At 40.6% G+C, this 14,859-nt stretch overlaps 1 protein-coding gene across 1 annotated transcript in view; it reads right to left on the bottom strand.

Moving 5' to 3' along the window:
• Positions 1-6,878: 6,878 nt before the first annotated feature.
• MCCC2 (methylcrotonyl-CoA carboxylase subunit 2) overlaps positions 6,879-14,859 on the bottom strand; it is a 42,183-nt gene continuing 34,202 nt past the window's right edge. The window contains exons 16-17 of the mRNA XM_074855398.1: positions 14,270-14,355; positions 6,879-7,300 (exon numbers count right to left, since the gene is read on the bottom strand). Of these exons, the coding sequence (XP_074711499.1) occupies positions 7,183-7,300; positions 14,270-14,355 (204 nt within the window). The 3' untranslated portion in view covers positions 6,879-7,182. The remainder of the gene's footprint in view (positions 7,301-14,269; positions 14,356-14,859) is intronic.

The following is a 14,859-nucleotide window of genomic DNA, read 5'->3' as shown; positions in this document are numbered from 1 at the left end:
GGTGCTGCCGCCCCGCCGCCGCCGCCGCCGCGCCGCCGCCTTTATAGCGCCGCGCCCGCCCCGCCGTGCGTCAGCGCCCCCCGCCGCCGCGCCGCGCCGCGCCTCGGCCAGGCTCGGCTCGGCTCGGCCCGGTCAGGCTCGGGCCGGTCAGGATCGGCCAGGCTCGGCTCGGCTCCGCTCGACTCGGCCAGGCTCGGCTCGGCCCGGTCAGGCTCGGCCAGGCTCGGCTCGGCTCGGCCAGGCTCGGCTGGGCACAACTTGGCATGGCCCGGCTCTGCTCAGCCCGGTCAGGCTCGGCTCCACACAGCTCAGCTCAGCTCTGCATGGCTCAGCTCAGCTCGGTTCAGCCTGACTGCCCCAAAGCCAGCTTCCCCGGGAGAAGTCATCCCCTGGCACAGCTTGCCCTCTGTCCAACTAGGCTTCGAGCAAACAGCGGAGCCATCTCTGAGAGCAAACAAGGGGAAAGTGGCCTGCCTGCCTGCCCACACACCCTGTCGCTTGTCCACGGTGAAGGACCGGGTCACTCCCTCCCATGTTGTACAAGAAGAGTGGCAGGCTCATCTGTCGGCTGTGAGGTTCAGGAGGGAGAAGGGAGAGGGAAGCTGGTGGACACCTGGAGAAGTAAGTGGAGGTTGGGCCACCAGGGAGACCAAACTTGGAAATCAACACAGTGATCTGAGAGGAGGGAGCATGGTGTGATGGGAGGAAGATTCAGGATGATAGGATTAACCAGAAAGAGTCAGGGAGAGAGGGAAGATAAAGATGGTGAGCAACTAGCCAATGAGGGATGGGATGCCTGAATGAGGACAGGTGGGACTGCCAACAGGGTGGCAGGGTGACGGGGCTCAGGGCCGTGGAGAGCAAGGTAAGAACCAGCATCAGAAGGCCCAGAATAAAACTAATTGCTGGTACACTGTGAGACAGTGCTTGAGGCCAAATATCATATTACTGAGCAGGTGCTCAGTGAGCATCATCCATCCTGTGTGTGAAATGAGGCCGCCTCCTTTTGGTGAGAAGCACAGTCACCAAAAGATCTAGCATCAGTGCACTCATCTCCATTCAGACCTTCCTCCTGACACTTGGCTCTGCAAGCTTGGTGGCCTAATATTTATCAACACCATGACCAAAAAGTTCCTTGGCAGGCCCAAACCTGCCCAAGCCTCATGGGCATGGTATGGCCAGGAAGAAGGCAGGAGCAGCTTCCTCCACTAAGAAAAGCAGTGACATGCCAAGGAGAGCATGCAAGATGAGGAGTGGTGCTCAGCCCTCTCCAGACTCACACCTCCAGGCCAAGGCTGGGGCACAGCTGACCTGAAACATTTGGCCCTCTGGCATGATGGTTGTGGGGACGAGGCAGCAGCAGGGTCAGCCCTTGAGGCAGCTCCACTCCCAGCTCCCAGCTCTGCAGTGGCATGAGGATGTTCCTGCCCTCCAGCCAGCAGCAGCAGGAGCTGGACTGGGTCTCCCTAGGTGGAGATGAGGAGGAGGAATTTGGAAAACCTCATTAACAAAACTCTCCTAGTTGGCCATTTGTAGGGGACTTAGGAACAGTCTGAAAAGGCAGAGCAACGTGAACAAACAAATAAGTTGTTTAAAGAAAATTAAACAGGCCCAGGGACATGTTTTTCCAAACAGGAAGGCAGTGTTTAAAGGGTCCAAGAGGAGTGTGGCTTAACAGGTAATTTTCAACAGCACCATTTTGTTTGAGGCATTGAAAAGACTCCAATCTCTCTATCATGTTGCTTGCCTCCAGAGCTGCGTGTTCACCTCTTGCTGCTACTCCTCCCACACACTGCTATTGATCATCACATCCAGTGAAAGTCTCATTTGTAATTGCTGTTCAGAGTAGAGATCCTCTGTGTTTGCACGAATCCTCCAGTCTCATTTTGACACAGGGAAGGCTAAGATGTCAGACATCAGGCTAATGGTGAACAACGCATAGCAAATCCCACAAACCAGCCTGGAGTGAAAATGCAGCTATGTGAAATACTGGAAATGATGGGCTTGCTGAAGCAAAGTTTCTTAAAGCAGAGAAATAACAGACTAAGGAAAACGCAACACTTCATATGGAGAGGAAGATATACGGCCTGTTCAAGTTTGAAAGCATCATCTGTGAAGCCTGACCAAAATTTCAAGCCATATTTTATAGTATGAGGGTTACTCATGCAGTGTTGAAAACACCACAGAGATGCTTAGAAAACATCGCTCTTTTCTTTCCAACTTGCACTTCCAGTAAAAAGCTGAATTTGTTAGTCCCCCCAGTAAAATTAGTGTTGAATGTGGAGGCAATTACACATTTCTATTTCCAAAAGTCGTTGTATCTGTCTGGCTACAGACACCCACAGAACTGTATGTTTCTGTGCCTGTTACTGTCTGTATCACACTGTCTCTGCAAATGTCACTGTCCCGTGCTCCTTATTCAGCTGTTCTTGCAGACTTTGTTTCCAGCAACAGGCGGTAAAAAAAGTCATAGGATGTAGGATAACTGAATATTATGTAAGAGTGTCAGAAGTTATCATGTCAAGGAGCAGAACAGGGTCAAGGTATAAAAACGCAAAATCACAGTTTACAGCTATGAAAGGGCGGGTACTTTTTAATAGCATCAGTAGCCAGTCATGAGACAACTGGCTATGAAATTAGGGGAGTCTGTGGCAGTACAGAGCTCAGCTCCAGATAATCTACACGGAATGCTGTCAGACTTCAGAGGCAGACAGTTCTGTTGCAGCTATGCATTAATTCAAGCTTCTCCAAGTTAACTTATTTTCTCCATAGGAATGTTATTGCAGATGAGGTACAAACAGGACACAGCCAATGTGCATTAACATCTGTATATCAAGTGGATAATTTTTGAAGTTGTACACAGTATATGCTTTTCATAATCACACTTTTCCATCATGATCAATTAATTTAATATAATTCTAAAAGCGGGAAAATAATGGAGGTTTCTGTTGATGCTGGTGTCAAAATAATGGAGTATCCATTGAGCAGTTCTGATGCATTTATGTATTCTAGTTCTGGCTTGACATAGACACAGAGTTGGATGGATTTTATGACTACTAGACCATAGAGATTAGTGTGAAGCATTTGTTCAAGTGCTGTACTGAATCAGAGCCATGAAAGTGGACATCTGGCTTTAAGGGGATACTTTAAGGCTTTGCTGAAAAGCAGCAGGCTTTTATAAGTGCTTTGTTGAATTGCCTTAATTTATAAACCTCAGTTTAAAAAAAAAAAAAAAAAAAAAAGGTTAATGTAATATACCATCGTTGGTTTTCTGAACCAAGACATTTCCTTGGCTGAAATCTGGAACAGCAAAGAAAATCTAAGATAAATCAAGGTTCTGCCACATTTGAAGCAATAATAGAGTCCAGAAGGATACTTGAAAGATAACATCTGTTTCAGCAGGAGATACCAATTCATCTCGATGAGTAACAGATTGGAAAAATGCCATCTAAATAAAAGATGGGTTCTCACAAGAACAGCACATACACAAACGCCAACACAAACACTGAGGCTGCAAACTCCCCATCAAACTAATCCCAAAATGAGTGGAAGAGGGGTGGGAGCAGGCACCCAGTGGCTTCCCAGAAATTACATTTCTAGCTTCTCCATTTCTGCAAGCAGAGCTATTGCAGAGGCTGTGCACTAGTCACACCTAATTTCAGCCTTGGAAACAGGCGCACAAGCTTCACAATGACCGTGTGCCAGAGGCTCTGCCCTTGACGTTTGTTACACGAACTGTCACTGATTTTGGTTGGTGACCACATAGTAGCTCTCAGTGGTTCCCAGCACCTTCCTAGTTGCCATGAGAATAAAAAGGAAAATGGCAAGGGCCTTTATGATCCATCCTGAATTTTACAACCTCAGCCCAGGTAATCTGAGAAGCACCCTTGGTTACTGTAACAGTCCCTAGGGACATGACAGTGTTCCACTTCCTTCTTCAGAGGCATTTGAAAGCACCCTGAAGGTGACAGTATTGGCCCTTGTAAACTACTTGTACTCAGATGTTGACGTCTCTTAGATAGGCCATATCCAGCTATCAAAGAGAGCTGGAACTAGGTAACCTCTTGGCCTTGCCACTGCTCTGAGGCAGGAGGGAGGCATACAGATTAGAAGAGCAGTCCCTGAAGCAAGACCAGATGGGAGCAGAAAGGTCCCCTGGAAGCCTAGAGCACTGCATTCGAGGTCCTGGTCCACCACAGCTGTGTGCCTGATATGGCAAAACCATTTCCCTTGATCCTCAACTTCCATCTGAAAAATCAGTGTCTTCCTAAATACCATCCTTTCCAGTCAGTAAGTAAAGAAATAAACGGTTGTGAGCTGCTCCAATACTACAGTGAATCGGTGACACATACTGGAGATGAGTAGGACAATTCTCAGAATAGTCACTCACAGCTCTTACGTTGCCTCTGTCGTCAGGAATCTTGTGCCCTTCTGGTGGCAGCTACCTTTTATTTAGGTTTAACATGGACTCTGTTACATAGTTATTCTTGCTTCCCACTGCCATTGCTCTACCCCTTTGGATGTTTAATGAAAGGAAGTATCTGCCAACATCACCAAGTGTAGTACAAGCATGCAGTTCAACTCCTCATTCCTGGTGGATCCACAGAGAACAAGCAAACTTCTTTTCAGCAAACTTCTGGGCAGCAAGAGGTCACATCTGCTATCAGAATGTCACCACACACAATGTGCATTGCGTACAGTCAGTGCCTACAAACAGAGCACAGCACATTAACCTGCAAAAGCTTTTCCAAAATAGTCTGCTATGCAGTGGGGGAGTGACAATTGTTAGTGATTCCTTTCATTCACCTGCAGGGAAGGTCCTGCTCCTTAACCTCCCCTAACCAGAACATGCTGATAGGATGCTAAGCCCATGCTGATGAAGTTAATTTACCAAGTTTCCAAAGATAAGTGTTATTAAGGCAGAACATTCTTATTTATTCAGAGACATGTTTTAATTTGGCTTGCACACATATTTAGAGGAAGAAATTTTGATAACTGTAAATAATAAAAATATCCTTTCAGATGTAAAAAATGATAGGGAGTTGTCATTTTCAGAAGCATGAATCCTCCCGAACATATCTACTTCCATTACCTGTATCCCAGGATTATCTGTTACTGTCTCCAACATAAAATGGTTTCATTACCAGTCTCATTGAAAGAACACATTCAAAGCAAAAATATGATTCCAGTGTGATCAATTTTCTTAGCAGAAAAAGTCAGTACTCCTTATGTCTTTGGGAGTAACAGACTGGGGAGAGTGACCCCCGTAATTTAGAGCAGAAAGAAAATAGGTGCCTGAACTGATTACTCAACTGTAGTAGGAGAAAATAAAGCATTTCTTTTTATTGGAAGCCATTAACAGCAATCATTTCAAGGTCTGAAACCTTTGTTTATCCTTGCTATATTTTATGTATATGTATTTAGAAGCAGGGTATTTTTAAAGGCATTTCAGAAGTCTAGCAACCATAAATAATGTCACTGTACTTTTAGGATAAAGAAATCCTGGGGCCGTGCCCAACATGTTTACAAATTCATGTAGTGAGACAAGAACAAGAATCACTGTTACAAAAGCACAGCTCTGTGCCTAGCTGCCATTTACTGCAGTATTTTAAACTATTACTCACTGCTAAATATATATTTAATATACTAAGAACATGCATGTGAGCACAACAGTGGTATTACAGGTGTGCAGACCTACAGAAGTAGTCTTTCTTGTGGTGTAGAACACACCAGGCTTTGGATAGATTTCTTCTCTGTAAAATGAGAGAGAAAACTGGTCCTTTAGTGCAATGTAGAAGCATACCAGAGACCCCACAGCTCAACATATGTTGTGCTGTCTGTAATCCAGATTGAAAATCCCCATTCCAAATAATTATTTCATTTTCACTTTTGCATTTGCCTGCCTGAGACAAAACTGAGAGGGCTAGTAGCTAGCAGACCTTCCCTACCACTTCTTGGTCGGAGGGGAAGTCCTCTGCCACACAGGTCTAGGAAGACTACAGCTAGCATGTTATCCAGGATGATTACTCCTACTAGCAATCTTCCTTCTCCCCACAGGCCAGCACAGGATAGGACCTCCATATGTTAATGTACATTTAACTCTTCCTGGATTTGATTCTCAGGCAAGAATATTTCTGCAATGGTTATCTGGGCACCTGTAGGGCAAAGCTAGGTAAAATCACTTTCCTACTGCCACCTAGCACAGTATTTGCCTCCTTATTCTAGGCGCACTACAGGCCAAGCATTTGGTTTCCACAAGGTGCAATATTTCTAAAGAGAACAAATGAAATGACAGACATTCTTGAATTCTTGAAAAACATTGCACTGCAACAAACTACAATAAATAAATAAGATTAACCAAAGCATTCCAGCATCTCAATAGCCCTAAAGCCAGTGGGATTCAGGCATGTGTTCAGGGTGAAGCATTGATCCATGTCAGGAGAATGCTCTGTCTTTGTTAAACTAGAATTGCCAGAAGGATCACAAAGCAAGATGCTGAAACACATTTGGAGCCAACCCCTGTCCTCAGAAGTGCTCTCAGCAACCTGCAGCTCCCACAGATACCAGCATATGCTCCCCAGCTCTTCCAGAAAACACTACACATCCACCAGTTTCTCTGTTGTTTTCACTAAAGGGAATCATACAGAAGAGCAATGTTTTTTGGATGAAAGCCAGAAAAAGGTCAAAATGCCAACAACTATGTGAAATCTATAATTTCATGCTGTGTTGAACTTCTGGCTGCCCTTACAGCACTTCTCTTTTGCAAAAACTGTTTACTAGCAAATGTGCTTTTTTTTTTTTTGGCAAAAATATTTGCATTTATAGGAGATATACAAAGAAGAATTTAAAGAAATAAAGGATCTGATAAGCACCAAATATGTATCTTATTTTGCAGATTTATTTAATGGTCTCTTGTCAAACTTTAAACATAACACTAGAAGTTGCAGTTTATTCATGCAATGCAGTTATACAAGCCCTGTAAGTGACCGATCTCAAATCACTATCAAAACACTGAAGCACTGTGAGATGATTACTCAGTAAAAATAAGTTACTACAACATTTGCATTAAAAATAGCATTGTACAAATCTTCATTTTTTTAATCACGTCAACATTGTAGTTAGTTTGCTCTCCAGCCTCAAATAAAATATACAGAGGTAATTCTGATGAGCATATGTTTTAGTTTACATCCGGAAAACCCCAAATTCTGTCTTCTTTGTAGGTGCATTTAATGCTGCGCTGAGACTGAGGCCCAAAACCAGTCTTGTGTCAGCTGGATCAATAATTCCATCATCCCATAATCTAGGGAAAAAAAAAATCAAACAACAATAATTAAAGGAAATTAACATACACGGTCTATTTTCAAGCACATGAAACTGGAAATAGTTATACCAAAGAAAGTGGACTAAAGAGCTAAATTATACTTGAAGTCATGGAGTTAAATCACCTTAACCATCAATGAAATAGACTGGTGGGCATTTGTGGAATTTGTCTTCTAGAACAAAGTATAAATTTTAGATAAATTAAGAACATCGGGTTTATATATTTCAAATGAGATTCTTCGTACTATTTTTAGTATGAAGTCATCACTGTAGAGAAAACAGACCCTCTTTGGTTTTAATATTCACATGGAAAATGATCTTTTGTCAATGACCTATTTTATTAAGAATGCTTATATTTTAAGGACTATGTCACATCATTATATACGTTATTCAGGTTAGTTCAGCTGCCAGATGAGGATCATACAAGTGTTTATTCTTTCATCATTAAAAGAGCCAGAGGAAATTTCAAGTATTTCCAGTAATGGTTGTATTTATTTTTTCCGAAGTCCATTTCTAAACAACTTTAAGTTAATACCCTCCTTAACCCAGCCTGAAGGCAATTAAATTATGAGTGAGCAATTACCAAATTCCACAAACACTTATAACTAGTCTCTTTGATATTATCCAAAAATTAAAGTACTTGTGGCATCAGTTCTCAATGACAACTCCATCCTACCCAAAATAAAATCCACATCAAAACCCCCAGCAGGCCACAAAACTTTAAATCTAAGTACTATCTCCCCAGCAAGATATTTAAACAAGATACCACACTGCTTATTGCAACCCAGTCTCACTTAAATAAGCATGCATTTTAATCAGGGTCTACAAAACATATGCACAGTAACTTTGGTTAAGACAGTGATGCTTCTCCTTCATCCTATTTTTCCTAGAGAATTATTTTGCAATCCTTTTGAACTTACTTCAGTGTTGGCTAATGTTTAATTATTTGTCATGAATAGAGAGGTAAGACTGACTCTACCAAGAGAAAGCACAGCCATTCCTTTCTAACTGAAGCTTCCAGCTGCAAATTTCCAATTGTTTGATGATTAATTGAAAAAAATCTACTATGTATTTTGCACTCTTAATACTAAATGTGCTAACCTCACCCCCAAAAGAAAGAGCACTGCAAACTGTACATAAATAAATGCTGGTAAGCTCAAGGCAGCAGCAGACACTTCTAAGTGTTTTCCACCTTTGTTTTATTTTGCCATTTGTTGTAAAAGCAATATTCATCAAATCAGGTAAAAAATATTAAGAGACTGACAATGTATGCTTTTTATTTTACAACAAGTGCATGTATCTATTCTAGGATGCACAAAGTGGAATTGCAATAAAGGACACCTGTAACAAGATGAGGCAAAAGGGTTCAGACTCATCTTAGAAGCTTGTTCTCCAATTAGCAGAGAGAGAATAAAAAAGATATCCAACTCAGAAAGAACCTTCTACTACAAATACATCTTATCATGGTGCAGCTCCCAAAGTAGAAAAGACTTACCCTAAATGGGGCACAAGAGCAAAGCTGAAGTACAAAAGGAGAAAGGGATTTGGAGAAGATTGCTGTTAATTTGGCAGATTTATGCTGTTTCTTTTTTGGGACTGAAAACAAAAGCTTGATTAAAGAAATTTTACAACACAGTAGCTGTGGCACTCACTGACCTGGCCAACAGGTCCCAGCCAGCATAGAAAGAAGTCTGGGAAAAAAAAGAACTTCTTTCAAGGTAAAAAAAATGCTATAAATCCAAATTACAAATATAAACCACAGCTCTATCTAATCTGTTCTCATTTTAGGATTCTCAGTGAATACCTCCTTTCTAGGAGGCTAGTAAGCCGTGCACTGGAATATTCTAACTTTTGAATATTCTGTCTGCACCGAAGTGGTGCTAACCAGCAAATTCTGTTGCAGAAGACACACAAGAATTGTCTATATCATATTCTGGATAAAGAGCATGGTATTGCAGTGTGGTTCCTGTGAACCACACCATCCTGTGTGGTTCCTTTCTCAACTGTAGCTTTAAATTGTAAGTAATGACTGATTAAAGTATTTTGGCATATTTTAAAAATATTCCATTGAAAAAAGACTCAAGAGTAAGTGCTTCTTACCATACAGCAAAACCAATTAGAAGCCTTTTTGTTCAAAATAACCAAAGGACCTTGGTTTTCTGAGACATACTTAAGAGCTGTTTGAATTCTCTTGTCTTTCCCCAAGACAGTGGTTATACCTGTTCATATAATCAAACATGACAGAATGGCCAAGTTAAGACTATCTCCTATACTTTCAACATCACGAAGTATGCATCACCAAAGTTTAATGCATATGCTTTTCTTTCCTTCTTGTATTTTAGATCTTGATTTAGTTTTGATGAATATAGTCAGATTAATCACCAAACGGACGGAGAAAATCCCTATTAATAGTGAAAAGCAAAGTAGTTTTGTGAGGTCAAATCAACAACAGTCCCTTTGTTTTCTTGGGACTGTGAACAAAAAACAACTGTAAGAACAATCTCAAACACAGTAACTTCTGGTTTTAAGCAAATTTGGGTATTTTTGGCTGTTACACATTTGTTTGCTCTGCATATCAACTTTTTTTAATGAACACTTGCAATTAACTTTTTATTTATGAAACACATTGAAACTGGATGAAGGAATTCATACTTCTTAAAAGTGTTTAATAAATCTGCTAAGGGCCTGCGAAGGGCAGGGATGAAATGAATCAAAAAGAATCACCAACTTAATGCGGTACCTTCCAAGCCGCAACTTTATAGTGACTACTACTGTAATAAACACTGAAGCACGTTTTAATGGCAGATTTGGTTTTTTGTAAGACCAAACAGAATTAACTTATATTAACAACCACAAAGATTTTATGTTGCATGAAAGTCAAGCTGCTTACATATGGTTACCCCTGTCTTCTGCTTCTCTTTTGTTTAAAGAAAGCTACATTCTCTACTGGGATGTAGCATTAATAATTAAACTGTCTATTAAAACCCCATTGCTAGAACATGAGTCACAACTACACATAAAATATTTGTAACCGAGACATTGTGAGTAAAAGAAATTAAGGCCCCACAAGTAAAATGCTCATGTAATTTGTTAAGATGAAAACTGCTAAAATCCTTTTAGAAGGCTGTAAGCAGATTAATGTAACTCATTAAAAAGGGTGCTGTCTAATGACTCCTGTTAATTAAGACTGCTCACTGTGAAAGGTTCTAATCAAATAATTGATTAAATTTTGATTAGAAAATACAACTGCAGGGAATAGTACTGACATCCTGTATGTATAAACAAGTTATAATTTATAAGCAAAATTATATAAACAGAGTAAATAGCAAAATTTGCTTGTATTTTAAGATCATTAGGGCATTTTCCTTCCCTCTCATTCTTACTGCTAAAAGCTTGATTCAAAGCCTAATGAAGTCAACTGGAAGGGTCACATCAATCTCAATGGACATTAGGGGTGAGGTATAGGGTCCCCATATCTTAGCAACAGAACAGTGTGAGGGAGCCTCCAAACTGGCTGCATCCAAGCAGCAACACCTGTGCAGCAGTCTTTTTGCCTATCTTTCCTCTCAGTAACACAAAGCTGTTTATTGCAGTTTTCTTGTTGGTCTTTCTGGTGGAGGGATCTAGTTAGCATCGGACAAAACCAAGGCTGTGCAGATTCAATTTCAATACAGCACCCTGACATCTGGTTGATGGTCAACTGTTTTTTTTACCATCCTTGGGACAAGACAGGAAGCATCCTTGAGAGAAAAGGGAACAGATTAGTTCTTCCTGACCTACGGTGAATGTTCATCAATAAGCAGCTGCAGATGTTGGCTGACAAATGGGTTGGCTCCAAGGTACAAGGTGGCTAAATCTCTCCCTCAGGTAAAATACTTGCTGCAAAAACTGTAATCCTACTTCATCTCATTGTTTATGCTTGGGCAGCCTACTCCACAGTAATGAAAACTTTTGAGCTATTAGTCTGAGATCTTGCTTAGGAATTAGCAATAAATAAAGGAAAGAAGGGACACGTGTCGCAATATTATTAGGAAAGCATGAAACCAGGGCAGAAAGCACAAGAATATCTCTGATATACCAAATTATCTCCACAAGACAGCAGAGAGCAATTAAGAGCTCCTAGACAATGCAGACTGTACCTTCAGCGATTGAAGAGAGAGAGAAACCAGCCTGGACTGTCTTGACCTGAACCAGTCACACACTCTTCTCACAAGCACTCCTCAGTGAAAAGGGGCATTTCATTTTCATTGCTTTTAGCCGGATGAATCTCAGCGGGATTCAGCTCTGACATTTGACTTCATGTCTCAGCTGGGCTTATTAGCCTGAGTGCAGCAACACACAAACCCAACTACATGCAACCCAGACCCATGCTGGTTCTCAGTTAGCTCACACCTTATGCAAGTTAAGTTTTCCTTCCAAGCCACAGGCACAGTAAGAAGTAGGTAACTACTCTGCTTTTTTAAATGAAGGACAGGACGCCTAACATTAAGAGCACTTCCTGACCCCTTGGCTAGGCAAACAGGCTATTTACTGAGGTGCCTTCTGGATTTGCAACCTAACTTCACAAAATAACCAGATATTCTGGAAACATAAACTAGTAAAAGTTGCTCAGTAGAGAGCACAAAACTGGAGTTAAATACTCAAGTTTCATGTCAAAAACCACTAGACATTATTAAAAATTTAGAATCTGACTTCTAAAAATTCTGACCTTAATCTTATATGTAAAAGTACTTCCTTGCAGATTAGTAGCTTACTGTTGTAAATGCTGACAATGGTCGGTTGGTTTCTGGGAGAGGACAAGTTTTTATATTGCTATACTGAATGTATTGAATGTTAAATAAATCAAATTATTTTCAATCATGAGTACAAAGAGGCTATGATCGTGTTTCCAGTGAACATACAACAAAAAGCAAATGTAAAAAAAAAAAAATCACCATTCATCTTCCCCTCCACGGTAGGGATTAATTTTAAATACTGTTTGACTCATTTTTTTAAATGCTATTGTATCAGTGGAAAATTCACCTTAAAATCCAGTTATAAAAGATGATAATATGTGTTTTAATTTTTCCTTCTTGCCTCAGGGCACAAGGTTCTGTGACACGGGTACTAGGCTTGATCTTTAAGTGCTACTAAAAGATAGAGCAAAAGTTTTTAACAGCTGACAACATCTCTCAATTTGGGGAAAACGCTATGAAATTTAAATCAATTTAAAAGATTAAAAAAAAAAAAAATCAAAACCAGTGTGCTACCAGAAAGTCCATGTTAATAAGAATTCAGGATTTCACAAAAGTATTCTCACTGGTTTTATGTAAAAACTCCAATGAACTGTAACTTAGTAGCAGTGGGGAGTTGTACACATGCATAAAACCTTAAGAAGTTAAGAATATCTATGACTCTGCAACTCTACTACATAGGCCTCTGGCAGAAGCAGAGACCAAACAGTAACCGACTAAACCCTCCCTAAATCCATGACCCACACGCTATATGACTGCACCACTAGATGACACTACAAACCCTGTGTTACATATCCTACTGAGAATACTTACTCCATCACAGCACCAGCCAGGGCACAATGGCAAGAGCTTCCATTTGATGAAGGCACTCAGTTAACTAAACATTAAAACGAGTATGAATCCCCCGGGTACAATTATTTCAGTCAGGTTCATTCCACTGCCCCAACAGAAAACAGCGTAAAAGCTACCATTACTTTTATATCTTCCTTCAGATCGTGAGAAACAATTCATAAAGGAGCTCAGTGATGCTATGCTGCTGCTGTTGCTGCTGTATCACATTTGTCATACATCAGATTAAGCAGGTGTCAAGTTAGATAAAAAGCCCCCAAACTCCTCTTATTGGCATCCATATGACATTAACAGAGTACCTTGCACCCACCTGTTCTCATAATTTCTGCCCATGATGTCCACATCAAAATTTATTATATCCTAGCCACTGGGTACTCAGTTTCTCAGTTTGTTTCCAGACTTTCCAGCTTCCAGGTAAGAAAACCATCAGTAATTTTAATTCAGCTATACAAAAGCATACATACAGCAGACTCCACTGTTGTATGAGACTAATATTCCTTCTGCAAAATGAGAAGCCATGGAGGCACAGTAAAGCTTCTACGTTATTATATGCTACCCTCTACCATCATTAGCAGCTGAGAGTCTGTGGAGAATTAGCTTTGGATACCACAAGCAGAAAAATTGCAGGAAGGTTAGTACAGACAGGATGAAACTGATGCAGAGTAACAATCAGAGGCCAGGAAAGCCTCCAAGCTAGTTTCCAGAGGTAACACTCCAGGATGTCACCTTGCTTCATTAGCCTAACTAGATCCTGGGCATTTACTAATATTCCATTAACCTGAGCACAAAATGCTGCAAAGGACTTCTCAACAAACATGAATATGCTGTACCCATCAGCTAATGGCCTATCCAAATTGCTATCATCCAATGCAGTCACCTACCAAGATCATGACTTGAGATTTGCAAATGGCTTCAGGTCTTCCTGAAACTTCTCCTTTACCACTGGCCTCTTCTACTTGCAGAATCCTACTAAAATGAATTCTTCCTAACACACATGCAGAGCCAGTCACTACACTGTTCAATGGGCACAAAGGTGACCAGATACTACACTGGGGAGAACAGTATAAAACTTATCCAGAATAAAATACATAGAATATAAACTCCATGCCACCATATCCTTACTTACAGAACCAGCAGAATAATTCCTGTAAGAGCATGCCTTCTTCTGAAACAATACATACTACAAAGTCTCAGAGACAAGACAGATAAAACGTTGATTTGAAGCTTGTTGCATTGTACTCCAGCACATCAAACATAATCTTTGTTCCAGATTGCTCTGTTCTGCTGTTCTTGAACACCAAGATTTAGATGTTATTTTTATGCCACGTGATTACAGTTAAATTTTGGAGAAGTCATTTATACATTACCTTGCACTGGAATAATAAGGGTTTCCTTCCTCCTCAAACCTCCTAATAATTGGCTCCTTCAAAGCTGCTTCATCTGCCTCAGATAACTAAAAAACAGGCAAATAAACAAACACTGATAAGATGTTCTTTAGTATTTTCTTTCACAATGACAGCAGAGCTTTATATGTAGCATCAAACTTGAAGAAACTGCCTAACTCATCTCCCCAATGTTTTTCCACTTTTTAACACACAATTAACAATTTAGCATATTTGACTACTTTTCAGAATGGAGGGGGGTGGGAAAACGATGGTAAAAATATACCTGAGTATAAGAATAACTGGGGATTAGCATATGAAAAATTACTGAAGCTACTGTACTGAATATAAATGCCATGCTGAGTTGCCTTTGGCAAGATTTTTTACTAAAACAAGTCTGTGCTATTCTAACACTGCCTTTCTCTATGGTCCAAAGTGGTTACCACTGTAATTCAGAAAATTTCCAAGTTTCTAACACATTTTACTGACATTAACTACAATTACTTTTTTCAAACTTCTTTCTGGGTATCAATGTGCCCATCTTAGGGATCTGGGAAATTAAGACAGAGATAGAT

The sequence above is a fragment of the Strix uralensis genome, chromosome Z (genome assembly GCF_047716275.1).
Source record: "Strix uralensis isolate ZFMK-TIS-50842 chromosome Z, bStrUra1, whole genome shotgun sequence".
In the NCBI taxonomy this organism is placed as follows: Eukaryota; Metazoa; Chordata; class Aves; order Strigiformes; family Strigidae; genus Strix; species Strix uralensis.
This window is presented reverse-complemented; position numbering and strand designations above follow the sequence as displayed.